General features: G+C 50.2%; 1 protein-coding gene across 21 annotated transcripts in view; it reads left to right on the plus strand.

The window, feature by feature from the left end:
* The first annotated feature begins 697 nt into the window (after nt 1-697).
* Nucleotides 698-27,071, plus strand: part of TRIM9 (tripartite motif containing 9) — a 77,776-nt gene continuing 51,402 nt past the window's right edge. For all 21 annotated transcript variants that reach the window (XR_012633828.1, XM_074908970.1, XM_074908975.1 and 18 more), the window contains exon 1: nt 698-1,584. Coding sequence is in view for 20 of the 21 variants with exons in the window: in XM_074908970.1 (XP_074765071.1) it covers nt 769-1,584 (816 nt within the window). In the remaining variant the exon portion in view is untranslated. The remainder of the gene's footprint in view (nt 1,585-27,071) is intronic.

Raw genomic sequence — 27,071 nt, forward strand, 5'->3', positions numbered from 1 at the left:
ACAGAGCAGAGCCTCCCCTGCCAGGTTCCCTTAAAAACCAAACGAGGGGAGAAGCTGCAAACCAACCTACGGCCATTGAACTCGCTGGATTCTTCTGCAAGGGGCCTAAGCCACCTTCCCTTCAGGCTGAGCAGCCCCTCTGAGGGATGGAACCCAACTCTTGCCACCCGTGACCCAACCCACAGCCTTGACAAGCCAGCAGCACGCAGTGGGACACCGCTGGCCCTCCTCCTGCAGGCAGCGAGGCCTCTGAAGCCCCTCACCGGCCAAGCTGTGGGCCAGGCGACAGCGCAGAGCGAGGGGCCAGGGAGAGGCCGCCATCTTGGGGGTACCCTTGGGGCTGGGGCAGGCTGCTGCGGGCACCGCGGGCTGCCCGCAGGGAAAGCAAGGAGCCATAGCGGTTGGGAACGCTCCCCCTGAGCACAGGGGGGAGCCGAGGCGGGGGGAGCCCCGGGGACAAGCCCCGCATGCCAGTCCCCAACCCCGCACCTCCGCTCCCCAGCCCTGAGGAGCGACCCCCGCAGCGCCGCCGGCGGGCGGGAAAAGCGGAGGGGGGGACGGATAGACAGACAGGCAGGCTGCACAGCCAATCGCAACACGCAGCCCGCCTCCCCGCCGGCCGTGGGCCAATGGCGTGGCGCGGGGCGGGGCGGGGCGGAGCGCGCGGCGGGCGGGCGGCAGTCGGCGCCGAGGCGCGGCGGGGTGCGGGTGCCTCCTCTGGCTCTGCCGCGGCCGCCGTCGGTGCCGCGCCGCTGCCTTCCCTCCCTTATGGAAGAGATGGAAGAGGAGCTGAAATGCCCGGTGTGCGGCTCCTTTTACCGGGAGCCCATCATCCTGCCCTGCTCGCACAACCTCTGCCAGGCGTGCGCCCGCAACATTCTGGTGCAGACGCCGGAGTCGGAGTCGCCGCAGAGCCGCCGCGCCTCGGGCTCGGCCGTCTCCGACTATGACTACCTGGACCTGGATAAGATGAGCCTATACAGCGAGGCGGACAGCGGCTACGGTTCTTACGGCGGCTTCGCCAGCGCTCCCACCACCCCCTGCCAGAAATCCCCCAACGGCGTCCGCGTCTTCCCGCCGGCCGCCCCGCCGCCCCCCGCCGCCTTGGCCCCGCCGCCGCCGCCGCGCAACGCCTGCCTCACCTGCCCGCAGTGCCACCGCAGCCTGGTGCTGGATGAGCGCGGGTTGCGGGGTTTCCCCCGCAACCGCTTGCTGGAGGGCGTCATCGATCGCTATCAGCAAGGCAGGGCGGCGGCTCTGCGCTGCCAGCTCTGCGAGAAGGCCCCCAAAGAGGCGGCCGTCATGTGCGAGCAGTGCGACGTGTTCTACTGCGATCCCTGCCGCCTGCGATGCCACCCGCCCCGGGGACCGCTGGCCAAGCATCGCCTGGTCCCGCCGGCCCAGGGTCGCGTCAGCCGCCGCCTCAGCCCCCGCAAAATCTCCACCTGCACCGACCACGAGCTGGAGAACCACAGCATGTACTGCGTGCAGTGCAAGAGCCCCGTCTGCTACCAGTGCCTGGAGGAGGGCAAGCACTCCAGCCACGAAGTCAAGGCCCTGGGTGCCATGTGGAAGCTCCACAAGGTGAGCCCAGGCCCCCGGGGTGACCCCGGGCGAGCCCCGCCGTCGGGAGATGGCTGCGGAGGGCCGCCTGTCCGGCACGTCTCGCCCCCCATGGTCCACCTTCCCCAGGTTGGCAGGGTGGGAGCATCGTCACCCACCCCCCACCAGCGCCGGGGCTGTGTTTTGCACCCTTGTCTGGGAGAAGAGTTGCCCCCCCCCGGCATGGGGAGGCTGGCATCGGGCAGATGGTGGGTCCCCAAATCGTGCCGGCTGGCCTCCGTGAGCCGAGGCTCTGCCGAAGGAGCCGGCAGCGCCTGGGGGTGATGGCCTGGGGGTGGATCGGGGACACCTGCGCTGTGGAGCTGGAAAAGCGAGGAGGGAGGCGTGAAATCTGCCGCGGGGGGGAGGACGGGGACGTGGGAGCAGGGTGCCGTGGGGTGCTGCTGAGGAAGAGCTGCTGCCTCCTCCCGCACACCGAGTCATTGGGAGGAGGAGGAGGGATGGCAGGCGGTAGCGGAGCCTTTCGCTGAATACTGATCAGCTCCTCTTGAGCGTACTGACTCCCACACGCGGCCTCGCTGGAGGAGAGGGTCCCAGCGCCCGCGGCGGGGACGCAGCCGTCATTACCTTCAGCTCAACTCCATCCACCCCGCTGCCTCCCTCCCCCCTTGTCCCAGTGACACTCGCGCCGAAGGAACTGGGGCAGAAGTGACTGGGACGCGGGCGGACAGGGCATGAGGGAATGGGCATCACTCTTCGGATGAACACTAAAATAATTGTCCTCTGCTCCAGCAAAGCTGTGTGGGCAGGAGCAGGTGGGGCAAGACCTGTGAAGGAGTTGGAGAAATGGGGAGGGGTGTGATCCCCCCCTGTCGAAAGGGGCACAGCCAGATGGCTTTCCAGGAATGCCGTGGTTTGGTGACATGTAGCCCTGTGTTGGGTCAGTGGGTGCGTGAAGGGACAGGCTGTCGTTTGTCCTGACACTCCCTGAGAGGGCTGGGAGCAGAGCGTAACCACGTCATGTTGCAGTCCAGGAAGAAAGGGTACAGTGATGCCTGTTGCTGCTGGAATTGTCCTGACCTCCTTTTACTGGGAGCAGGAACACCTCATCCCCAGCTTTCCTGCGCTCTTGCAAAGATGAAGCCCACGTGCCAGAGCAGTTTTGGTGCCCCGTGCCCTTGTCTTTACACACGGGGTACAGTCACTGCTCCCAACCTACTCGCAGGAGCACGGGGGCTCCTCTTTGCCGTCGCATCCTGTGAGCATCTTCCTCCTCTTGCCTGTTATGAAACCCTGTCAGTGCTCGCTGGGCCAGAGCCTGGGCCTCCTGGCCCTGCTCTCGCTGGGGGATGAACCTGTTTGGTCTGTGCTGATGTGGAGCATCAGGGTCTGCCTATCAGTGTTGTTCTGCAAAACAAGAGAAATCTGATGGGCACCAGGCCCTTTTGGCAGGTTTTGGCTTCACCTCCCTGCTTTGATTCAGGTGCAGCGAGGCACTTACTGAGATACACGTGTGAGGATCTGGACAACTTCATATGCAAGTACACAGATACTTCAGGTTCGGTCCTTGTGTTCTTGGTTAGAACGGTTTATTCTTCCTTGAATGCTTAACTTTTCTTTCAAAACACCTTTTTCCAGGTGAGAGCTTTAGTAGTGCAGTATTTCACTGATGTAATCGTCAGACATGGAATTGTAATGCCATTTGAAATTAATGCATTTTGTACAATTTCTCTCAGATTTTTGGAAATCAGAAATCAAAGTCACACCTGCCTTGAGTGAGCCTGTGTTTCTGAAGGGGTTTCTTGCTATTCCCTGATGTTTGCTTGTTAGGGGAGGGGAAAGAGTGAGTCAAATGTGGCAGCAGGGTATAACTGAAGGACGGATTTCATGGCCAGAGCTCAGATTGCTCCCTGAGGAGGGGAGAGACTGTTGACATTTCAAGCTTTATCCTGGTTGGGACTGGGCATCAGGAAGCCACCTGCGGGTTTGAGCGGTGAACCTCATGCAAAAGTGTCTGGGTGTCATTTTTTGAGGGGACAAGCTTCTGGCAGCAAGACAGACTTGCTGAAAGGGTGACTGTCCCTTTTTGCCTGATATTTTCGCAGCGTTGAGTGGCTGTGATGAGTACCTACAGCTCGTAGGAAAGGGCAGAGTCATCAGCTTTTGACTTCTCCATGATTACAGCACTGCTCAGTGCCAAATATTCTTCGGGATCCATCTGTGCTCTTAATTTCTGACCTGAGCAGCCTGTGATTTTTGCTGCAGTCTGCACTGACCCCAGAGTGCCTTGATGAGCTGTTGTTCTTGAAAGCAGCATTCACGCGTCAGTACGTGATTGCCGGGCCCTAGGCCATCACTGGGAAGTGCAGCGTGCTTCGCTTTGGGAAGGAAACCAAAGGGCTTTTTACAGACCTCTTCAGGAACTGCCCCAATTTTTGCTTTCCTCTGACAGAGCGCTGATTGTGTGGTTCTTGCAGATGATCGTTTCAAAATAATCTGTGCCCAGGCACAATCAAACATAATTCAGGGAGCTAGGATTTCCAAGCCGGACACAGATCGCGGGAAATCCTCTCTGTTCCTGTCTTCCATTCAGGACAGCTGTTGGGAGAAGAATAAATTTTCAGAGAGAGATAGCGAGAAATGGATTTTTAACCTGAATTGTCCCAGTTTTGCACATATATTGCAGCTGTCTGGATCTGATCCTGACAAGCTGGGGTGCTGCTTGGCATGTCAAAAGCAGAAACACAAGATGGAGCTGAATCATATATTCTTTGCGCATTCAAGGCCCTCTTGCTTTTGCTGGGAAGTGTGTGGTGAGTGCAGGCTCAGCAGCTTGCTAATGTTTTTTTATAGATAGATAGATGCAAACATACGTGTACAGATGGACTGGAAGGGACCTCCGGGGTCATGCAGTCCAGTCCCCAGCTATCTGACAGCCCTGAAATCCCATCTGTCAGTTGATCAAACTTTGTCTTAAAAACATTTTACCCTTGCTGATGCATGTTGGAAAGATTTCCCAGAAGTTCATGGTTTCTGGTAGCAGCTTTTAAGCAGGTTTGGAAGCTTTCTGGGTCAGGCAATGGAGAGACAGTGATGTAGAGTTGTTATTCCTGCCTGCCTCTCGCAGGGTGTCAGGTTGTTGCCCAGCGCTGTTATATCTGGTTATCCTGGTACTTCTTGCCCTGTGGTGGGATACCCTCCCTGGGGTGGGTCATGCCTGCCAGAGGCTGCTTCTGTCTTTGAGATCAGTGTCGTGACTGCAGTGAGCACCAACCTGGATTTATGGTGGGCAGGAAGAGGCTGAAGGGGTGGGTGGTCCTACGGTGAACGGTGATGCAAGCTTCTGCTCTCTCTTTGGGCAGTGGAGCAAGAAGCTTCCCTCTGCTTTGGGTTGGGATTGTAGGTTTTCTTTACAGGGGCTCGTGGGCCTCTACCTCTTTTCTCTCTACTAGTGTCTCTTGCACATTCCTTTTGCCTTAAACCAAGACTCTGGAGTGGGACCACTGGCTGCTTTGCCTTGACACTGAAAGGGGAGATTAGGCAGCCAGTCCAGTTCCTCTTGTAGTGAAGCAGAAGCAGATCTTGACTTCAGCAGAAGGTAAATAGTGCTCTCAGTTATACTTTTATGTGGGATTTAACTGCCCAGGATGGGATTGCCCAGGCTGAAGACACAAGCTGTCCTCGGATTGCGAAACCCTGCAGCATCTCTGCAGGTTGCAGTAGAGACCAACCCTGTGAACTGACGTTACACACTCTGTTGAATCCACTATAATGCTCGTTAGCAGTCAGAAGCTAATTAGCAGAGGTATTATCTACACCTCAGCTCATCCAGACTGTCACTAGCACAGATGTGATGAGGGATATGGGGGGAGCTCTTCTTTTAAGAATCAAAAATCCTGTGTACTCTGAGCATGACTTTGTTCCAGTTGGTTTGCACATCTGGGGCGAGCTAGGGATGGAAAACGCTACCAGTGCCTCTTAGTTTCTGCCCAGGGGACAGCAGGCATCAGAGCCAAGACAGAGATGAGCAGACAGCATTATTCATTAGCTTTCTTGGCTGAGCCTCTGTGTTAATTGCCAGAGAAACTTCTGCGGGGAGTCACTTTCTTGAGGCATCATGAACATAGTGCTCTTGGGTCCATGGGAATTCCTGCAGCTCCCAGTGCTTGTGGGAAGTATCCAGGGAGTTGCTGTATGATGAAGATCTGTTTGCATTTGCGAAGTAAAATATTTGCTGCTAAAACAGAAGCAGGGAGAATCCTTAATCTTTTCCTGTTGCAAGCAGAGCTCTTTCCCAAGCCTTGGTTTGATGGCCTTCCCGAATCCCATGCCCTTGCTCCATCGCTTGCCATCCGCAGCAGCAGGGTCCCTCCCGTCCTTCTCTAGCAATGCCAAACAGCCTTCCCGATTGCTCCATTTTTCTGTGGCCAAATTCTGTGAGCAGTAAACAGGCTGAGATGCTTTGAAATCGGAAAAAAAGCAAAGAAATGTCACTGAGGTTCGTGGATTTACAGCAACTTGTGTCTGCCCAGGATCTGGAGGTGATGCTGTTGCCTTGTTTTAATTTATTCAGAAAACAGTTTTCTGTCAGGTGGCTCTTTCCTCTGCACTTATCACAGTTAACAGGGTAAAGAGCAACCACAAATATCATATTAATTCAAGGTAATGCGGTGCAGTAAGATTTCAAGCGTGGCACTTGATGCCAGGAGATGTCCTCTTGGTTATTTGCAAATGGAAACGGGCCCCAGGCTGCCTCGAAGTGGGCGTAAATCTCTGCAGCTTCATCAGTTCCAGTGAGAAGACCAAAAATATCCCGGCCTGACGGGGCAATGCTGTGTTACACCATCTGTGCTCAGGCTCTTCCAAAGGCTTTTAAGTATCTCAACCTGCAGGCTGGTGCCTGGTGGGATCTCTCTTCCTCCAGAAAGTTCCTGTGCTCTGTGAATATCAAACCTTTTCTATTCTCCTCATACCCTTTTATCTGATGTTTTTCTTCTCTTGGCCACTTTATGAATGAAGGATCCCACCGGTTTAATATTTCTTGTTGCGTTTACTCTGGTGCAGGTCAGGAGCACCATGGCTGAGGTGGATAAAAAAAACAGCCCATGGATTAATTCTTGCCTCTCTTTTGTGGAAATTTCTGCAGGTATCAATGTCACCATAAGACCATAGGAGTCACCACCTCGCTAGCGTGAAACCCAGGAGAATTAACAAGCAGAGCAAACACTGCTCCTGATGTTAAGTAAATGACATGACTGAGAAAAAGTCATTGCTGTTTGTTTACCAGGTTTCACATGGTGCACTCAGACTGCTGATAGTGGTGCAGGGTGGTTCTTTGTGGGGAACATGTTCTCAGGAGGCTTATGGGGCTGCTCTGTGTTGCTTATTCCCACTCTTCTAAATAAACCAGCACCCAGAAGTTTATGTTTTTAGGGGGGAAGCTTTGCTTGGTGTCACTTGCCAGAACCTGTTCACATATGACCACAAAATCCTGTTAAGGTGTCTTGCATGATGCTTTCTAGAGGTCCAACACGTACCATTTGGAGGTGTTTTCATTTTCTTTCCTGAAGTTTGAAGGAATTTTCTGCATCCCTTGATTAACTTGCATAATCCACATACATATTCATTTAAAGCAGAGTGCTTTTGAATTGCATGTGCTTTTCCCAGCTGTATCAAAGAATAATTTTTTAAAAACCCACAGCAGTTGAATCGTTACAACTCCCCAACTCTCAAAACTGCTCTTTTGACAGCCTTGTTCCCTGCTTTGTTTGTTCTTGGAGCAAGGTGTTCTGTGTGGCTGTGGTAAGCATTTTACCTGTTAAATTAGCTCATAAATAACCCAGCTCATTCCCTGTTCATCCAGATAGTCCTACTGGGGTGAATTGGATAAATATCTATTTAGAGCAAGCACATAAGCCGAAGATTGCTTCTTGGTATAGATCTCACTCAGGTAGTGTCCTAGAAGACCAGCGAAGGCTGGTGCGGCAGAAGCCCAGTTACTGTGAAGAGTAAAGCCATGGTACAAAGCTCTCAGGATAAAAGTTTCTCAAATTCTCATGGACCATCCAAGCTGTAGATGGAAAGACTCTGCAAGTAGGATGATTTAGTTAACTGGTGCTCTGGGGCTGCCGTTGACAGATGGCTTCCTGGATGAGGGTCCTACCGGGTAGCCATGGAAACTTTAATAGCTTTCTTTTTTAAGGAGACATACCTATACAGAAACTGGGTCCAGCTCTCACCCCTACCAGTAGCACCTCGCTGATGAGTGCAGAAAGGAGATATGTTCGTTTATGATGCAAAAGAGACCAGAGCTTAGAACAGCACATCGAAGGATTCCGCTTTCCTATTCAAAGGAACATTGTGTTGGCGGTCTGCACCAACTTGCATTTTGCCTTCGGAATTGGGTGCAGCTTTAGGGGACAGCCTGACCTGGAGCTGGCTGGAAAAGCTCAGTGGAAGCTCAGCTTTTCTGATAAGAGCAGATTTTCTAGCTAGAAAGAATAAGACCAAGTTCATTTTGAAATTTTCTTGAGCCAGCAACAGGCAAAAGCAGAGAGATCCTTGACTGTGAGGGGTGATACCAAACGATGACACAGTAGATGCAGCGTGGACTAGGTTATGGGTTAAATTTTTTGCATTTGATTAGCCATTAAATGTCCAGCATTACAGCAATCCACGGGTGCACACTCAGTTCTGTCACAGTCAGCAGAAAGCGCTCTGTAAGGGATCTAACAGCTGAGGGATTTCCCGTCACTGTTAATTACCCCTTCCCCTTTACTAACTTTTATTAGTTGATGGGTTTAAAAGAAGGATGGGAACTGGATGTTACTAAGGCATGTGTGTGTGTTGCCTGAAGGGCTGTGGTTTGGAGCCACGGTTGCCACGACGCGACAGCAGGAGGTCCGATCAGCAGCTGGTGTAAAGGAGCCCAGCTCCACTCAAGCAGAGGCAGCAGCATGAGCCATTTGAGTGGAAGATGGTGGTTGTGACGTCAAATGCCTCATGCAACGATCCCAGCACAGGTGCCCATGCTGGGGCTGCTGCTTCCAGCTTGGAGAGGAGCTGTTATACCTAAACATCTGGGCAAATACCAGGGAAATTATTTGCATCAACCCTGGACCCATGGCACATCTTTCAACCAGTGATCCCTTTTTTTTATTATTATTATTGTTATTTTTGGTGGGGGTCGGACCCTTGCATTTAGTTCCATGTTTTTGCCTTTCCCCTGGCTGGCCCTTCTGGATTTGCGCCGTCAGTTCCCTTCCCTTCTCATGGTGCCCTGCAGCAGGATTGTTACATGTGTGTGTGTGAATTAATGCTGGCTTATGGTTGTGCTTTCAGCTGAAGGGTGCATAATGCATCTGTAGCATCACTTGTTTAAGCCTGTGCTGCAGAACTGCAGCTGCTTCCCACCTGCAGCTCCTGGGGTCTTCTCTGATAAAATGCCTCTGTCCTCCCAGATAACCCATGCCCCTTGATTCGATGCATTAATTCACTAATTCTTTTAAGATCACCACTTTCTTCCTCCCTGCTCTTCAGCTCTTGACCTTTGCAAGCATCAGCCATAGGCAGTGGAAGGAACGGCTGCTCCTGGCCCCGCACTGGGTGCACTGACTGCCCAGGGTCTCTGGCCCTTTGCTAGCCGGGGGCTTCGCTGTGCCCGTGGGCTTTCTGCTTGGGAAGGACCTTTCTGTCTGTAGAGGAAGGCTTGGAGGTCTGTTTTCGACTCCAGGGCATTGTTAGGAAAGCAGCCCTTTGCAAACTTGTTCCTATGATTTGATACTGTGGTCTCTCTGTTGGAGTATGTAAAACTGGGAGAAGGCGGGGTTGTGTCAAGCTTTGAAATGGATTTATTGATATCAAAGACACAGACATACTGCTTTGGGGTCAGAGCCACTGTTCCCTTGCACCCGTTCCTGGCAGGGGTGGGCTCTGTTACCCAAAGCACCCGGTGATTCAGCCCGAAGCAGGGGAAGAGTGGGACGATGCTGGCAAGCATGGCTCTGGCTGGTTTTACTGCAGCAAGGAAGGGAACTGTGGCAGTGTTTCCCTGAGGATGGGGCTCACGGCTGTGCCTGGAAGTCAGCCCTCTCCCCGCTGACGATTTGCCTTGTACTCCTGGGCAAATAATCGCATAGCCTCCCTGTCTGTCCTTTCCCCTGCCTCGGACTGCCCTAGTTCATCCAAAGCTGCCTCTTAGAAATGTGTGTTTAGCACATCTCCCTTCCTCCAGCCCAGCAACCCGATCATGGCATTACGCAACTTCATAATGAAGCACCTTCTGCTACACATGGAAACGTACTGAGAACTCCCAACAACGCTGAGGGCATCATAGCTGGCAGGGCTGGGTGAAATCCCATCAAGGCCATAATGAGAGCGTCAGCTTCCCGCTCTGGGAAAGCACTTCCATACATGCTCAGTCTTAAATTGGAGTCACAGAGATTTAAGGCCATGACTTAAATGCTTTCTTGAGTTGGGGAGTCTGAAATGGTAAACTGGTGAGAGCCCTTGATGTGCAAACAGCATCGGATTAACTGTGTGCTGGGTGAGAGCCGGTGTTGTCCCTTGGCTCAGTGACAGATGCCACTGTTTCCTGGGAACACAGCGCTCTTTCTTTGGCAGGGTACAAGACAGAAGTGTAAAACAAGCTTCGACTTTCATGGCAAAGCCAGTGAAGTCTTAGTCTTGCTGTCTGAGGAAGCAGTCAAAATGCCTCTGAGCATCACAACGTATATTTTATTGGTGCTCCTTTGTAGTTCAGCCAACTACCTCTCTCTTATGCCATTTTTAACCTACAGCCAGCTCTTTGTGAGGGTCTTTTCTAGGAGGAGCAGCAGCAGTGGTTCAAGTCACACTGTTGCATAAAACCCACTCAGAATCACAGCTCAGACATGGCCAAGTTTGTCCTGTATCCATCCCGCAGCAACACTTCTTCCATCATGACGTTGAATTCCCTAGAAATAAGGACCTGAAAGGGCGTTTGCTTAGGTCTGTGCCACCATCAGCCCACAGCTCGGTGAATCAAAACGAGTGCGTAGACACAATTTCTCACCTATAAGATTATTTCTCACCTCCCCCGGAGCACAGCAGTTAAAACTTGTTGTTGGCTTAAAAAAAAAAAAAAAAAAATCCCCTACCCATAAAGAGTTGTGGTTTTGTGTCATTTTAAATGTTGCCCTCTCGCTGCTTGGCAGGATTGAGGGGAGCTGGGCGCTGCACCTTCCCCTCTGCTAATGACAGATGACAGCCCAGATCGAGGGGCAGGAAGGTTATTTGATCGTATTGACTATGTGCATCGTGCTGTGCTTCTGGGGCTACGAACCAGAAGGCGATCAGTCAATCCAGCTGTGACTCAGGCAATGGTTAGGCTCTCTATTGATTTCCTGCGGCGGCGCCAGGTTGTCAGATGGCGAAGGGCCTGCTGCAAGCAGCTCTGAGGAGGAGCCTTCCTCTGTTTCTGGCTAGGAGGTGACTTGCCCACGTCTCCACAACCTTGCCAAGCCACAGGCTGCCTGGCTGCCTGTGGCCCTGGGTTTCTGGCTCATGTTGCTGTGCCATGGGTATGTGCTTCTGGCAGATGTGCCAGATGTGGCCGACTGGCCTGACGTGGGAGCCCTTGGTGAGCTGGGAGCAGTAGGTAGGTGCCAGAGGAGGGCCGTGGCGCTGCTCTGCTGCTGGGACGGCTCGTTGTTGTGTGAAGCCTGGAGGAGTGCATTTGTTGCAGGGGAGAAAGGTGAGAGGAGGGAAGGGGAAGGAGGTAGGATCCCACCCCATGCTCTCAGCTGCGTTCTCCTTCCTCACCTTGCAGCTGCAGAGCTTCAGCAGCTGGGGAGGATCCAGGGGCAGTGGAGTGCTCTTTATTTAGTCAGGCTAAATCTGCCCCTTTTCCTAACTGCTCTCAGGAGAAATACTCCTCTTTTCCCTAGCGATGGAGGGAGTGTAAGGAGCTCTACCTGATGAGACCAAAACCTCATTTGAGCCTTCTTTGTGACTGAACTAGAGCCATTTTATGATTCGAGCTAGTCAGGTGGCTCCAGGATGCTGTGAGAACCAGTACAGGTGGATTTTGTTTTGAAACAACCCTATTTCTGCTCAGGCAAAAGATATTTTCTTCAGTTATAGTGCAGCTCTTGGTGCATAGCGAGCAAGAGCGCAGTGCAGTGCAGCAGGAGGAGGAACAAGCAAGCCTTGTCTTCTCGGTGGTATCCTGAGACTTGCATGAGTAGGTTATCATGGCGGAAAAATGCCAAAGCTGGTGGAGCTGTTTGTGTAATGCCTTAGCTGGATTTTAGCTCATGCCTCACAGGTTTGATTTCCAGGGTTTTGTGGCTGTCTAGGTGTTGGTAGCTGCCTGGTCAATCTTCACCTGAGAGTGGGCACTGTTGGGAAGCAAAGTCTGGCTGTGCTCAGAATCTTGGAAAGCGTGGGCAATGAAATAGTGAGATCAGATTTATAAGCAGGTGGTCTTTACCCCAGGCTCCTGCCCTATTTCTCAGCTGGAGTAGATCAGTGTAGATTCATTGACTTAAGTATCTTCCTTCCTGAGCATGATCCTTACCCTGTAACTTCTCTAGAAATGAGGGGAATACACAGCCCGCTTCAAACATGAGCTGTTGTGTGACCAGGGGGAATACCTCCTGCAATTACATGATGTTTCTTCTGCTGAGTGAGAGAAGCGGGACGCTTCTATGTGGGGCTGTTTCATTTTCTGGGATCGTTTGCAACTCAGCAGAGGTGATGTCAGGAGGCTGACACTGCGCAAGGTCATTTGTGACAATTAGCACAGATCTTTCTGCAGGAGCACGTGCACTCGGCGTTTGGCTTCTCGGTTCATCTTGTGATGCATCAAAAGGAAAGTTGGGGTAATAATTTGTCACGATTGCAGCAGGCTGTGTCTGGTAGGATAAAAGCCCTTCCTGCCATATGCCACAAATCTGGCTTAAATAAAGCTGTAAATTGTGACAGTTGTCATCAGTCCGGTCAGGTTCAAGAATCTTGGGTTTTACAAAACCAGCCTGTGGCCCCAGAGAGATCTGCGAGGGAGGGACAGACATTTTAGAAGGGCCTGTAACAATAGGACAAGGGGTAATGGTATTAAACTAAGAGAGAGTCAGTTCAGACCAGCTATAAGGAAGAAATGATGAGGCTGGTGAAACACTGGAGCAGGTTGCCCAGAGCGGTGGTAGATGCCCCATCCCTGGAGACATTCAAGGTCAGGTTGAACAGGGCTTTGAGCAACCTGGGCTAGTTGAAGATGTCCCTGCTCGTTGCAGGGGTATTGGACTAGATGGTCTTTAAAGGTCCCTTCCAATCCAAATCATTCTGTGAGAGCTGAGCAGTTTGATGCCACATGGGTGTGGAGTGGCAATGTGTAGAACTTGATAGTCTTAAGATATATCTAAGGCCTTGTGCAGATCGTGCTGCCGAGTGCCCCTGGCTGCAGTGATTTGTCCCATCTCCCTTCTGGGCGTGTGATCAGAGTTGACAGAAACCCAGTAATTGACCTCCGTACTCTTGCAAAACCAGAGGGTTTTTATGGTTGCCCAACTCCAGCATATGGCACCTGGCCAGCACTCGGTGTATGCTCTAAGCCGCCCACAGTGGTCCCACCCCCAGCACACCCCTGAGGGCTTCATCACCCCCAGTCTCCCACAAGGGCTTCTTGGGGTTTTAGCATTGAATTGGTGGTGATTCCCCACTGCAGAGTGCAATTATTTTGTGAAATGAGAGAAAAGATGCTAGCCAAAAAATACATGAGTTGAGGTCATATTTAATCAGGAGGCTGGGACTGGCAGGGTAGGATGCTGGAGTTTTTCCTCAGCTGGCACGTGGGTTTCCAGCAAATACCACCAAGCCTGTCCAAAGGGTACCAGGCAGAGTGATTTATCCAGACTTGTCTTTGGGTAGGTCATGGAACAGTTCCCTTCTCGTGAATGTGGTTTTCATCACCTTATATGTTATAAATTACACTCATTTTACTGTTTAAAACACAAACATACAAGTAGACTTTGTATTTATGCAGTTGCCAGGTGTTAAGCCATTCCAGAAGAGTTTACATCACAGCAGGGTCCCTGAACCCAAGAAAACAGGCACTTTACTTGTACATGCCCCAAAATACATACAATTTAAATTATATTTAGTGAAGTTTACAGGACCAATGTCATCACCTGGCGAGAGCATGAGCTGCAGTTTCAAGTTCAGGGGAGCTGTGCTGCTTTAGGCTGCCTGAGACTCCGTTATAATGTATGACCCATTAATAAATGTGCTTACCAGGGATCTGGAGCAGAGTTATGTGCCTAATGACCATCTCTGTGAAAAGCTTTTAACCTCAGCAAATTGTTTACAAAAATCAATATTTATTACATTGCAGTCATTTTGTTTAAATAGACGGTTTACTTGGTTTGGTGTCTCCAAGTTGATTTGCAGTTACAGTTTGAAGGAGCTGAGAGATCTCTGAATACAAGTAATATCACAAATGTGTGTTGAGTGTGTAATTTAAGGCCAGATTCTACCTCCCTTCATTTGTGCAGAGTGGACCCTGCCGTCAGGAACAACCGTGGTAACTTGAAGTAATTTACTCCTTCAATGTGAAGTTGGTGGAATTTGACTCTGAAAATTTATATGCAATTGTTAGGTAATTTATATAACAGTTTGTGTAACAGTTTACTGCATTCACAGTTTTGCGTGTGCATAAATACATTAATCTAGCTCTTCGTTACTGAGAATATTTTAAAAGCAGGTAACCTCAACGACTGCACAGCTCTGTAGTAATGCATCAGTATTTATTCTGAGACAAAGTTGAAATGCAAATGATTATTTTTAATGTATGTGTTCAGAGTGGCAGATAATACAGTCTGTAATTAAATACCAGTAACATCCCCAGCCCTAGACGAGGGATATGGAGATGACAGGATGCGAATGTGGCAGACAGAGGAAGAGTGGATGGGGGAGAAGGGTCTTTTCCACTGAGTTTTGGCCCCAGCTCTGCACAGCCATCCACGTGCTCCCTCCAGCACATCCAAGGGTGGCTGGTTGCCGGTGGCCTTACCATGCCCAGGAGAGATGGGTTGCTCCTGGTACTGCTGCATTTGCAGTGAGTGCGTTTGGTCCCTGCTTTGCTGGGAGCCTTGTGAGCCCCCTCCCTGTGCTTGAGAGAAGGAAAAGGAAGGACAGGCCTGGGCAAGCTCTGCTTAATGAGCTGGTTTTCCCTTCTGTTCTAAGAATTGGTTGTAAATTTAAATAGGAACATATTTAAGTCAAAATCTTCAAGGATCAGAGCTGCAACCCAAAGGAACAGACCCTGATGCTTCTGTGACTTACCCCCCTTGCCTTGCATCGTCCCTCTAAAAAAAGCCCAAACTTCACATTTTAGTTACGTTAGAACCCGAGATTTTCTGTGACATTTGTGCTCGGAGCCTTTGTCCTTTATTCCTTCCAAGCTGTGGTGAGAAGCAGCTGCTTTTTTTCACAGGGCTGGTGCTTTGAAGCCAGTGGTGTTAGAGGTGAAGGCTGCCCCGCACAGCTTTCTGCCCGCAGCCGGGTGGTACAGCCAGGCTGGAACAAACCCGGGTTTGCTCTCTGCGCATGGACTGTGAAACCCTGTGAGTCCCTTCACCCTTCTCTTCTGCACCACATTAACCTACCTAATGAAACCAAAACCTGTCAGAGCACCTCTGAACGTTGGCAGGCAACGTGAAGCCCCTCTGCTACATGTACGGGCTGCTGCCCCTTTTCTCTTTGCTTACTGGTGAGGTCCTTGCTGCACCCAGACCAGAATTAAGTAGCAGCAGGAGCAAAACTCATCTGAGATCCACTTCTGCTGCTCCTCATCCACGTAGCCCAGCAGCAGGGAGAACAAAGAAATGTTTTAACAGGCTGCTCCCAGCCCCTGCCAGTACATCACGGTGAGTTTGCTCTCCACACCCCAGAGCTCTTCTCCCATTCTCTTACATTTGTTGGCGTCATGGCAGAGCTGGAGACTGAAATAACAGAGGTCCCAAAATGCTGTGGACCCCTGCTGCGAGCTGGCCAGTTTAGTGCTGGGTTTGAGGCTGAGCTTATAAATATTACTAATGTACCTATCTTCCCAAGAGTTTCAAACCCTCAGCAGGCATGTTACAAGAGACTTCTCCCCTAAGTTAAACCAGAGACTTAAAAGTTAAACCTTTACCTAAGTGGAAAGAGTGGGGCTTTTGCTGACTTTGCAAAACAAGAGGGGTCTCCAACTGCCTGTCGAATACAGATTACACAAGGTCTCCAGAGACTCTTTATTTTAAAAAGAAAAAAAAGTTTTTCTGTGGTTCCACTTCCAACTGTGTTTGTACTTTTGTGGTATAAAAAGGCTTTTGTGTGTAAAGATAAATACTGCACAGCCTTGTCTGAGATTGGAGATACCGCCTGCTAATCCCTCACGCAACTCTTTACAAGGCAGTTTACAATTTAAGATTACTGTTTGATGTGCCTTCTGTGAGCTAAACCTGTGTCTCATTTCCCCCCTTCCCTGCTCACATATTTAAATTAGGAGAGTTTCTCCAGTATTTTCCTTTAACTTGGTAGCTCTCAAGTTAAAAACCACCTGTTCCTCCTGGGTTGTCTCATTACTGTGGCTACCAACAGCAGCAAGTCCGAGACCGAGGTGATGGGCTTCATTTATTACAATGGTTGTTAATTATGAGGAGTGGCTGTGCATCCCGTGTCTTCTCTGCTGATTTACTGTGGGGTACCCTCCCTTTGGCTGTCACATCCCCAGGAGAGACCACCATCACTTCTGTGTCACCCCTGCACTGTTCTTTTGCTGCCACAAGCTGCTTGATCTTCTCAGACCCTTCTGCACCCCCCACATGACTTCCCTGGTCTCCTGGAAGCTCCTTTCCCACCAGTGGGTGGTGGAGAGGCAGCTCTTGTGCTACGGCCCCACTCCTCAGCACCATTTTTTCCCTTCTCTGCTGCTTCTTGTCCAGTTTTTAGGCTTCTCAGCATGTTGGATACCTCATTCCCATGTTTGTTTATAAGGGTTTAAATGATTTCTCATCCCATATTAGACCTGTTCATGTTTTAGTAGGAGAACGCAGGAGCGGCGAGTTCTGCAAGGTGGTGCCAGCCACTAATCGAGATAAAGAACTGGCTTCTATTCCCTCTCCCGATGGGGCAGAGCCAGCACAGAAGCCAGTATTAGATCTGGATTTTTAAAGGTGTCATCATCAGCTGGAGGAAACCCTGTGCATGGTGGACACATAACCAGGGTCTTGTGCAGGAGTTTGAACTGAGATGCAACGTGTTTGCTAGTCCTGCAAGAGACTTCCCCTCCCTCTCTTGCTGTCACTCTATCTCCTGCCCTCCACAGCTTCTCTGACTCCTCCGTTCTGCCTCTGCTGGGCTCTGTCCCAGTTTCTCTGGTGGTCATTGCCCTTCCTCAGCCCAGCCAAGAGGTACTTGCCTTTACACAGGGGAGCTGAATCCCTGCTGTGAAGCCACAGACAATCTCTTGCGCACCTCAGGTTTTTTTTTCTCATTTTGCTATTTCACAAGCATCCTTTTTCATTTCACACTGGTTGGAGGTGATTGCTATGTGAGTCTTCCAATGTTCCTCCTGTCTGGAGCTCACATCTATTTCTTGTGCATGTTTATGGCCAGGAAGATATCTTAAAGCTGGTTTGATTCCTACTCTTGGTGCTGGCAAACCTTCATTTGCCGGTCAGGGATATTCCTCTTTCCCATGATATGAATTTTTGTTGCTTTTGACTGCTGTGCCCCGTGGTGACCCTCTGACTTGGCTTTCCATCCACCTGGCTGTGCTTGGATCCCAACCACACATCCGAACTCCTTGAGGCAGCCACATTTCTCGAGGCCTTCCAGGGTCAGGTTGGTGAGGTTTGGGCTGCCTGCAGAGTGAGCCTGAGCCTTGCAGGTGATGCCTTTGCTGCAAGGGGATGCGAGAGTCCAACATCTAGGTGTATCCTCCCTGCATGGAAATAGGATACTATTCTCCAGAGACTTTTAGAGGTATTTGTTGTATATGTGGCTATTTGCTGTATTTGTGGCTCTTCCTCCTTAGGCTGTTTTTTTTCTTTAAGGTCTTGGGAGAGCTTCTTTCTTTCCTCTAAAAAAACCCCTATTACTGATGTAAATGTGAATTATTCCCCCCCTCCCATCCCTTGGTACTTCCTGGATTCTTCACTTCTTCATAAATAATCATGAATGATTCAGTGAGTCCATTAACTGCTTTCCTCATGACACTAAGATGTATTGCTCAGCTCCAGTGATTTGGATATCCTCAGTTCTGGGTGCGGAGCCCCCTCGTCTCCTCTCTCTCTGTAGATACACTGACAAGTTCTTCATTACTTCCTAATTAGCTGTACGTCCTTTCTTATTAAAAAATAATTTTTTTAAAGGTACTCATTATCTCAGCTCTTCCAGAATTATTGATTTATTCTTCCTCCTTTTTTTTATTAATGGGTCTACAATCTTCTCATAATCCATCCAGTTCACTTGGTTAGCCTTCCTGATAACGACACTCATCCTCCCCTACCTACACCCTTCTTGGTCTCATGCTGCCGTCAAGTGCTTTTGTCACTCGGTGCCTCTCTCTGTGCTTTATTTCCCTTGAAAAAATCTTAGTGTGGGCTCTCAAGAGGCCACTTCAAACGCATCTTCTGAGCTCAAGGGAGTGGGGCTACCAAAAAGCTCATTCCTGAATTGCATTAGGAGAGCTGGATGTTGAAATTCTCAAAGATTTTAAATCTTTGCACATGCTGAATTCATACTTTCCTGCATTGCCCTGTGTCTTTGCTCTGGGCACCTTGCTGGCTTTCGTAGGCTCCTTCCTGGAGGGCCTGGTGTTAAACCACTTCCCTAAGCTTCCACGTGGGCTTACTGGAGAAATGCCGACCAGTCTGGCCTCACTGCTGGGAGCCAATGGCTACTAGGGAGCTTGGGGTTCGCAGTACTGCCAAGCTTGTTCTCCTGAGACCTTCTCCAGAGGAAGGGGCCTGTGAAATGCCCCCTGCACACACCCAGAATGGGGATAGAGCATCTAGCACATGCACAGTCTGCTCCCTGTCTGAAGTAGGACTTTTGGTTATTCTTAGGCTGGGACTGAGATGCTTTTCCATCTCAGTCCTTCTCTGTAAATCCCGTTTCCTCCAGGTTTTGAAGTCTCTGTAATCCAGACTGGTTTTTTTGGGGTATCTGCAGCACCAAAAGCAATCTGATTGCTAGCACATTTTGGGAGTAATCCCAAATCCAGCCCCTTACAACTTGGAAAACTTGGATCTGGATGTAGGGGCTCAGACTCCAGTGCCTGGAGGGAGGGAGTTAACAGAAGAGAAAGGCTGGATTTACTGTGTTTTTCCTTCACTTGAGGTGAGGATCTGAGCTTCCTTGCTCTGCACTAAGTGCTTTCCTGGCAACAGCCACCTGAGCATCTCTGCCGCTGCTGTGGTGAGTGTTGTGCTCCCAGTGCTCCAGTATCCATGGTGATGGGAAGTATTTCTGAAGTGGTGCTTCAAAGAAGCTATGAAAACCTGGTCCTTGGACCTGCCCTTTGAGCTCTGTTGTACCTGCCCTTGGTTTTTTTCCTCGGTGAGCAGAAGGAGCCCTCTGCAGTGCACAACAGGGGCAAGAGTCTTTGATTTAAATGAGCAGGAGCTCCGTGCATGCCTGCAGAGCCTCCCTTCTGCCCAAAGGGGAAGGAGGAGCTGCTCTCTGAGCATGCTACAGGTAGGGCTGCATGAAGCCCAAGGGCAGTGGTGGAGTCCCCATCCCTGGAGGGGTTGAAGAGTCGGGCTGAGCCAGCGCTGAGGGATCTGGGGGAGTTGGGAACGGTCAGGGGGAGGTTCATGGTTGGACTGGAGGAGCTTCAAGGGCTTTTCCAACCAAGATGGTTCTGTGATTCTGGATTTGGCAGTGGTTTTGCTCTGCTGAAGAGCCTGGAGCTGCTTTGCCCTCACACTGAAACTCTAGTGGGTGACCAGGTGGGAGCATCTCTGCTCAGAGATGTTCATGGCAGGCAAAAGCTCTTTTTTTAGTAATACAGCTTTGGTTAGAAAACTTCAGATTAGGAGGGACCTCAGAGAGCTCAAGTCCGGCCTTCCGCCCAGAAGCAGCAGCAATAACTGAAGGAGACAGTTTCTCTAGTAAGCTCAACCTGGGGCAGGTTCCTCTAGATTCTGCTTCTTTAAAGAGACACAACCTACAGAGAAACAAAACTACAACCCCTGCAACTTCCCAGGCATGAAAATTGCCTCGGTACTGCCGAGAGCTTGTCGTCTCTTGCCTGGGCTGGCTGGGGTCTGCAAGAGGCTCAGGTCTGAAAGCAAACACCCAAAGTGGTGGTCTCCAAAGAGCAGTTTCCCATCCTGTTGGAGAGGGAAGGAATGAAGCAGAAAGGCCAGTCAATCCATAGGCATCTTGATTTCATTCCCCCTCCTCCTGCTGTGTGATACCAGCAATCTTATTAAAAGCAGAAAGCATAAAATTAGGAATAATTTGCTGATGTTCTGTTGCTAGTGAAATCCTGTCTGCCAGCAGAGATCTCTCAGCGTTGGCTCCCAGGTCAGGTGGGCTCTTTGGTTGTGCCCTCTGCATCTCCCCAGGCGAGCTGCCCTGTGGTGCAGGGGCTCAGGCGTGACGGCAAAAGCACTCACACCTTGCTGCTGAGTGTGTTAAGGTGTTGTCTGCTCTAGCTCACTTCAATATGCTTAAACAACAGGACCCGTCTCTTTGGAGCCTGCAGTTCAGCCATTGCACGGAGGTGGTTTGTGGCAGAGCTGGAGCTCACTGTTGTTTCCTAGAGATGGGAGGAAGAGCTTAGGACAGCTGCTGGAAATGCTCAGGTCCCTGAAGTGTGTTTCGCTGATGGCTTTGGGCATCCTTGTTACACAGAACATCTCAGGAGATTTCATGTTTTGCTTTTATGCTCATCAGACACTCATCGTTAAATACAAGCTTTAAAGCACTAGCCTAGAGCAACATTCAGAAAAAAAAAAACAGGAACAAAGAACCCACATTCTCTTAAAAATATGTCAGAGAAAGCAGAGAGAGAGGGGTTTGCTGTGTGCTCTGAGGTTAGGTAGGCAGTGCTCTGTTTGCCCAGAGAGATGATAATGCCCAGTTATTTATTTGATCAAGTCCCACACACAGTGTAGTTGATTAAAGACCTCGGTGGGGGCACAAGAAACACTCTAAAAGGGTGCTGTGAGCTGTCCTGGGTGTAGGGGAAAGTCACACCAGCACAGCCTCAGCGAGAGGATGGTGACAGTGTGGGGCAGGCAGGCATCGAGGCAGTTGCAAACCATGGTTGTAGCATGCAGGGAGAGTGGCTGGAGCCACTGTGGGGGAAAGAACAAATTGAGCTGGGCGCACGTGGAGACAAGAGGAGGTTGGAGAGGAGGGTTGTGATGGTCTTCAAGCCTATAGCGGGCTGTTGCAGGCTTTGTAGTTCCATGAATGCAGCAAGAAGTTTGGTGCTTAAATTTTAGCAGTGGAAATACGGTTAAATTTACCCTTCTCCCAGAGCAGGCTTTGTGATTGGGAGTTTTGGCATATGAGCTATGGCCAAAATAAGGGCTAATGACCCCAAGTACCATCTCCTTCAACAGGTATTAGCCAGGATCCCATCAGGGAGTATCAGACTGGGAAAGATGACCTAAGCCTGAGAGCATTTATATTTGGAACAGTGATGGAATAAGACCAACTGCGGTCTGTAGGCATAGACTGACAGAATGCTTTGGGTTGAAAGGGACATTTAAAGGTCATACGGTCCAACCCCTTCAGTGCTGATGCTGTTTCACTTCAGCACATGCCAGACTGCTTTCCACGGGGGCAGATGGTTAAGAGCAAATATCCAGAAGGAACATACACAGAAGAGCAACAGTCTTGTAGTTATGTAGGACTTCGATGCGCCCAAGGTAAAATTTGAGTGGGAGAGGAGATACCTTTTGTTACGCTAAGTCAGTTGGGAAAGGCAGACAAGCTTTTGGGTACGCCAACCCACCCTCGGAGACTGCGGCATCGAGGATTCATTAAGAAATGCCAGCAGATGGGGTGTCTGCAAGGCCACGATGCAGCCCCGCTTTGCGGAGGTGCCAGGGGGATATATGTGCTTCCTCCCGTTGAAGGGAAGGCCTGTGCCTTGGTAGTCAAAGGGAATGAGATGCCATCTCCCATCTGTGTCTTTGAAAACCTCCCTTCAGCTAAATCCACGAGTGCTTGCCGATGTTCTGTAAAATCCCAGTTCTGGTCAGCAGCCAAGGAAGCAAAGGGCTGTGAAATGAGAAGCTGCTGATAAGGCACCGGGCTGGGATCTCTGAAAGCCACGGTGCATTGCCGGCTCGGTTCAGATGGCCAGTGATACTGCACAGGACTCACAACACACAGAGCCGTGAGGATGCTACGGCTCTGTGACCTCTTTGATAGCAGCCTGTATGCTGCTCTTGTTTGCAAATTGTGTTTTTACCTTTGTATGAAGCTGTCATGACCCAGACTGGGAGCCCAGAGAGTCATAAAGGTTCTGTGATCCACTTGGGTTAGATTAAGGTGAAATGACACCAAACAACTGGTTAAAATATTTTACTTGTGGTAGAAACAACTTAAACTTGATAAAGGATAGTAAGCAGTATGGTCTGTTACAAATCTATAAGAAAGAAAAGAAAAAGGAAGGAGAGAAAGAGTCAAATAAATCTGGATTACTACCCAGGGATCCGGTGTTGTCTCAGGTCAGGTAATCTTGGGTGGTGGGTGCACATACAGAAAGTATTTTGTTGCCTATTAAATTCATCTTATCAGCTGATCAGCATACTAGACAGAGGCAGGCAGGTATTCCAGGAACTCATTTCCATGAGAGACAGGAAAAAGGTGGAGCAGGGTTTCTGTGCATGCACTGGGGGGGAATGGGGTACCTTTTGTCCAGTTGAGTTGGTGGTTGCGATCTCCCCCTACCACCTATACCTTTTCCTCAGTTTTTATTTCTTGGGCAATTATCTAGGCTTCAAGGCTATAGTCTTAAATTAAAGTATAGGCCTTAACCCGAATGTATTGTTTTACTCAGTCTACATCTCCTTCCTTCAAGGCTTATCTAAGGAGTTTGGTTATACAGCTGCAAGAGAGCAGAGCCTTCAATACACCCTGTGCTTCCCTAGGCAGATAATTCATTCCTTAGACTAATCAGAAAGGCCACAATTTTTCCTTGAGGTATTCTGTGTTGATGAATGTTTGAGGCATTCCTTCCTTCAGTTCCTTACAGAAGCCTCCTTAGACCATGTGCCTGCCCACCCAACTGCCCCAGAGCTTTCTGGTCTACACTGGCAAGAGATGGGAGAAGTGGACTTGCCCAGCATCACACTGGTCACCTGTGGTAGAACAGGGCTTGGGCTCCAGGATGACGTTCAGTAGGAAGGCAGCTTCATTGAGCTGTCCTCTGTGGTGGGACTTCATGATCATCAGTGGTGGTGCTGATGAGTTGCTGGGGGTCTCCCGCCAGCCCCAGCGCTGAATGCCGGCAGACTGCAGCCATGGGGTGTATTCCTTTACCTTAGTGTCTCAGTGAGTATGGGTCAGACCTGAATTATGCGATACAATTTTCATTTCTAGGCAATTAAATGTCAAAGCAAAGTCAAGATGTTGGCTAGCTGTCAAACCTGTTTATGACTGTGCCAGACTATAGCACACAGATGGTTATTAAAGGCTATAGGACAAGACAAAAGGATGATCAATACACTCACTGCAGAGAGGAATTGCCCCATGGGGCTTTCAACCTGCTTTCTCCTGTGTTTGGACTAGGACTGCTAAAAATCATTGTTTATGTGGTTAATCAGGTTTAATTTTAACTCCAAACGAAGTAATCAGATTTAAAGACTTAAAGCAATAACGGGATGGAAGAGCTGAAGGGTGAGTAACCACAGAGGCAGGCTGAGTGGGAAGGCAGTAATTGGATTGAAGGCAGATGGAGTATAATTTTAAGGCAGAAAGCATTAGGAGCCGCAGTGCGCACCTTCCTGGCTGTTGGGCAATGCCAGAACCACACGGATGACAGCGTGGGGGAAGATGCGCCATGGAGAAAAAGGGAGTCTAAGGAGACAGGGTTTTCCTGTTGGGACTTTCCTAATCATTTGTTGGAATGTCCCCCAGATTTTTTGAATAAAAAGATGCAGCAGTAGGTTGTGCCGTTCCAACCTAGGCAGACCCAAACCTTTCCTTATTACTGACCTGTTTGGAAGTGGTTTAAAGCTCCTTGACCTTTTCTGACCGTCTTTCCCCTAGTATTCATTTGTTCTGCATAAGTAAGAGCATTTCACAGCACTCCCTGGGGAGCTCATTTTCTTCTGGATGGACTCAAGCCCTCTGGCGCTCCTTGATCCTGGAGGAGACAGGAGGTCAAGTGGAGCGTTGGCCTGGCGGTTGTTTGTTAGGTGGATGGCAGCTGGTTGCTGCTGCGTTGCTTTTCCTGCGTTTTAAGGTACCAAACCTTTATCCTTATCACTTTGCCAACAAACCTGAGTCTGACCTGTGGGAAATGAGCTGTTCGCTGGGAATTTTCACAGTGCACGGGTGGGTTTAAGGAATTTTGCAAGAAAAATAATGAGAAGATCTTGCTAGAAAAATATAGACCAAAACTTGAGAGGTTTGTCTTAGTGTGGATGCAGCCTGGGTGATCAACCCATCCTCACCACATTACAGCCTTGAGCCTTTTACAGCAATAAGCTGAAGCAGGGAGAGGGTTTTGCTGCTTCATGTATATAATTAACGCTGGCCACACCACCATCACTGTTTCACGTCCTGCTGTTCGTGTCACGGGCACACGGGAGTCCTTGGGAAGAGCTTGAACATAGCTAGATGTTCCCTGAGCATCGTGCAGAGGCCTGCTTTGATGTTTGCTGTTGAGCAGAGAGGCAGCTTCTCTGCCTCTAAAACTTTGGTGGGAATTCATAGCACCCCACCACCAACACTGCAGTTGCCATGGGGCTGGAATGAGCCCGCTCCCTCCTGTGCTGTTTTTGGGAGCTGATGGTCTCAACACAAGGCATGCTTGTGTGAAGAACTAGGCGGTGGGGCCTTGCCAGGACGTGTGCATGACTTAAAATTGCCAGAGGTGGCCAGACATGCCATGCTCCCAGGACACCAACAGTGGCATCTTGGTCATATGGAGACCCTACCTCTAGTCCTGTGATGGACATACAGCCTTCTACCTCTGTAAGAGGCTCTGTTACCTCTCCTGAGCTCTTCCCCTAGCTTGGAGGAGGAATGGTGCAGAAGAACCTTCTCTTGGAGGGTGTTACTTGTTACATCCCAAAGTAGTTTTCCCAGAGGATGGAGCCTGCTCTTGGTAACAGCAGTGTTGTGGGTCAGAACATGGCCTGATGTCCAGGCTTTGACCTTGCAGCAACTTTTGTTCTTGTAAATTCATTTTTAGGCAAGTTAATGAATCTCAGGTTCTGTCTGTGCTGGACAATGGGGATTTTCTTTGGTGAGGCAAACAGCAACAGCCAGAGGATTTGTTTGATCTTAATGGGGAAAGTAAGTGATCTTTAGCCCAGTTCTCCCGCTGACATGAGGCCAAGCAAGAGCACCTCTGTTAAGAGTAACACCACGTGTCCACATGCTACTGCCTGGGGAGTTGCCATGACCAGCTCTTCCCTGTGCACAGCAGGGAGTGGAGAGCTAGATGGATGCAACACTCCTTTATCACTCACAAAAATGCTGGTTTTAAGCCCATTTCTCCAGGCTCCTCTTCTGCAGGATGCCTGTAAGCTCCTATAAGAGTCCAGTGCATTCCCACTGAGCCATTTGTCTTTTGACCTCAGCCAACCTCCTCCACCGTCCCTTGTTTCATTCCAGACACCTTATAGAGGCAGCTCCCTCTCCAGCGTGCCCTGGGATGGTTGCTGGAGCTGGCTGCTTGGGCTTTCTTGTGTGTGTCACTTGTGTGTGTGTCACTTGTGTGTGTGTCACTTGTGTGTGTGTCACTTGTGTGTGTGTCACTTGTGTGTGTGTCACTTGTGTGTGTGTCACTTGTGTGTGTGTCACTTGTGTGTGTGTCACCTGAGCCCGAGGTAAATGCTGGACTGGGGGTGGCTGCTGCTGCTGGGAGGATGACCTAGAGACGTGACCACTGCCTCTTGGAGGACAGAGCTTGGGGTAACAGGCCAGCATCAAGGGGTGACTACACTTGGAGCTGGCTCAGGACACAAGTTGAGTGCTTAATACCTGTTCCCTTAAGTCTTCTACACAGTGGGAGGGCTTGGAGGCTTGTTCAGAGTGAAGGGAAAATGCCACAAGGAGCAGTGATCTAAGGAGGGATCAGCTGCCATAGAGATTAGCTGCTAAGCAGCCTTCTCAGGAAATGCGGTGTCTGGTTCTATTAACTGCCTTTCTCTCTAATTAAGGCTGTGCGATGAATTTATTACTTTTTAAAACAATAATAATGCTACTTCAGTGCTTGCTCGAGATGTTTGATGAGCCAGTTCCTTCTGGCCCGCAGAGTACTCCCCCAGAAGCTGAACTCGGCGCTTGCCGAGGCTGATTATAACTAGATCAGTTGCCTTGATTACCTTGTACTGCCGAATGTTATTACTCTCAATATTTACTGTGCACTGACTTCCTCAACAGCTGTGCAGCAGACTGGTGAGTAACTCTATGTCAATAAGCCATCTCTCTCTGTTTTCCTCCTGGATGTTCTCCTTCAGGGCTGGTTCTCCGTTGGTAAGGGTAGCAAAGGAAAACAGCATTAACAGCAGCTCCGGGGAGCATGCATCTCACTTTCCAGAGCACCAGGAAGCCAAATTTCTGCAGTTTCCCTTCAACACAAACTCATTTTCTGGGTATTTTTTCCCAGTAATCTGTCTGCAACGTGTCCTACCCTTTGTCATCCCTAGGGAAAGGAAATCTGTTGATCAGGCCAGGATGTGCCTGATTTCAGCAGGCAGCTCCAGTGACGTGAGGACAGCTATATTCTTTTACTCTCCCCTGACTTATTTCTGTCCAAGGAAGACCTTTTCCAGCTGGGCTCAGCCCCAGTCTGCTCATCTCAAGCGGGAGGCCATGGTGCAGCTCTGTGGTGCCATCCGAGAGCTCCTCCAGATGCAGCCCAGAGCTGCACCCAGGGCAATTAGCCCAAAGGCTGGGCATGCTAACAGGACTGTTGTGCGATGCTAAGCCGTGATGCTTGGTGTCACACTCAGCACTCTGGAGATTTCTGACACCACGACTTTGCCAAAGGATCCCAAAGCAGGACCGGGCACGCTGTTCTCCTCCTCTGTAATTCTCCTCTCTTGGCAGGAGGGCACACAGCGCTCCCAGCAACCTGGACATGTTCCCATCTCCTCTCTTGTTTCCAGCCTCCTCCAACCGGGAGGGAAACGGGCTCCAGTCTCCAGCGGGTGTGAGCTCAGGAGGAGCAGGGCATGGCCCAGGCACCGTCTGCTCAGGGTCGGAGCCCATGGAACAGCTTTGGTGGCCGCAGTGACAGTGCCCCTTTGCCACACAGGGGTTTTCTCCAGCACTCAGCCCTCTGA

This window comes from Athene noctua, chromosome 6, assembly GCF_965140245.1.
Source record: "Athene noctua chromosome 6, bAthNoc1.hap1.1, whole genome shotgun sequence".
Classification (NCBI taxonomy): domain Eukaryota; kingdom Metazoa; phylum Chordata; class Aves; order Strigiformes; family Strigidae; genus Athene; species Athene noctua.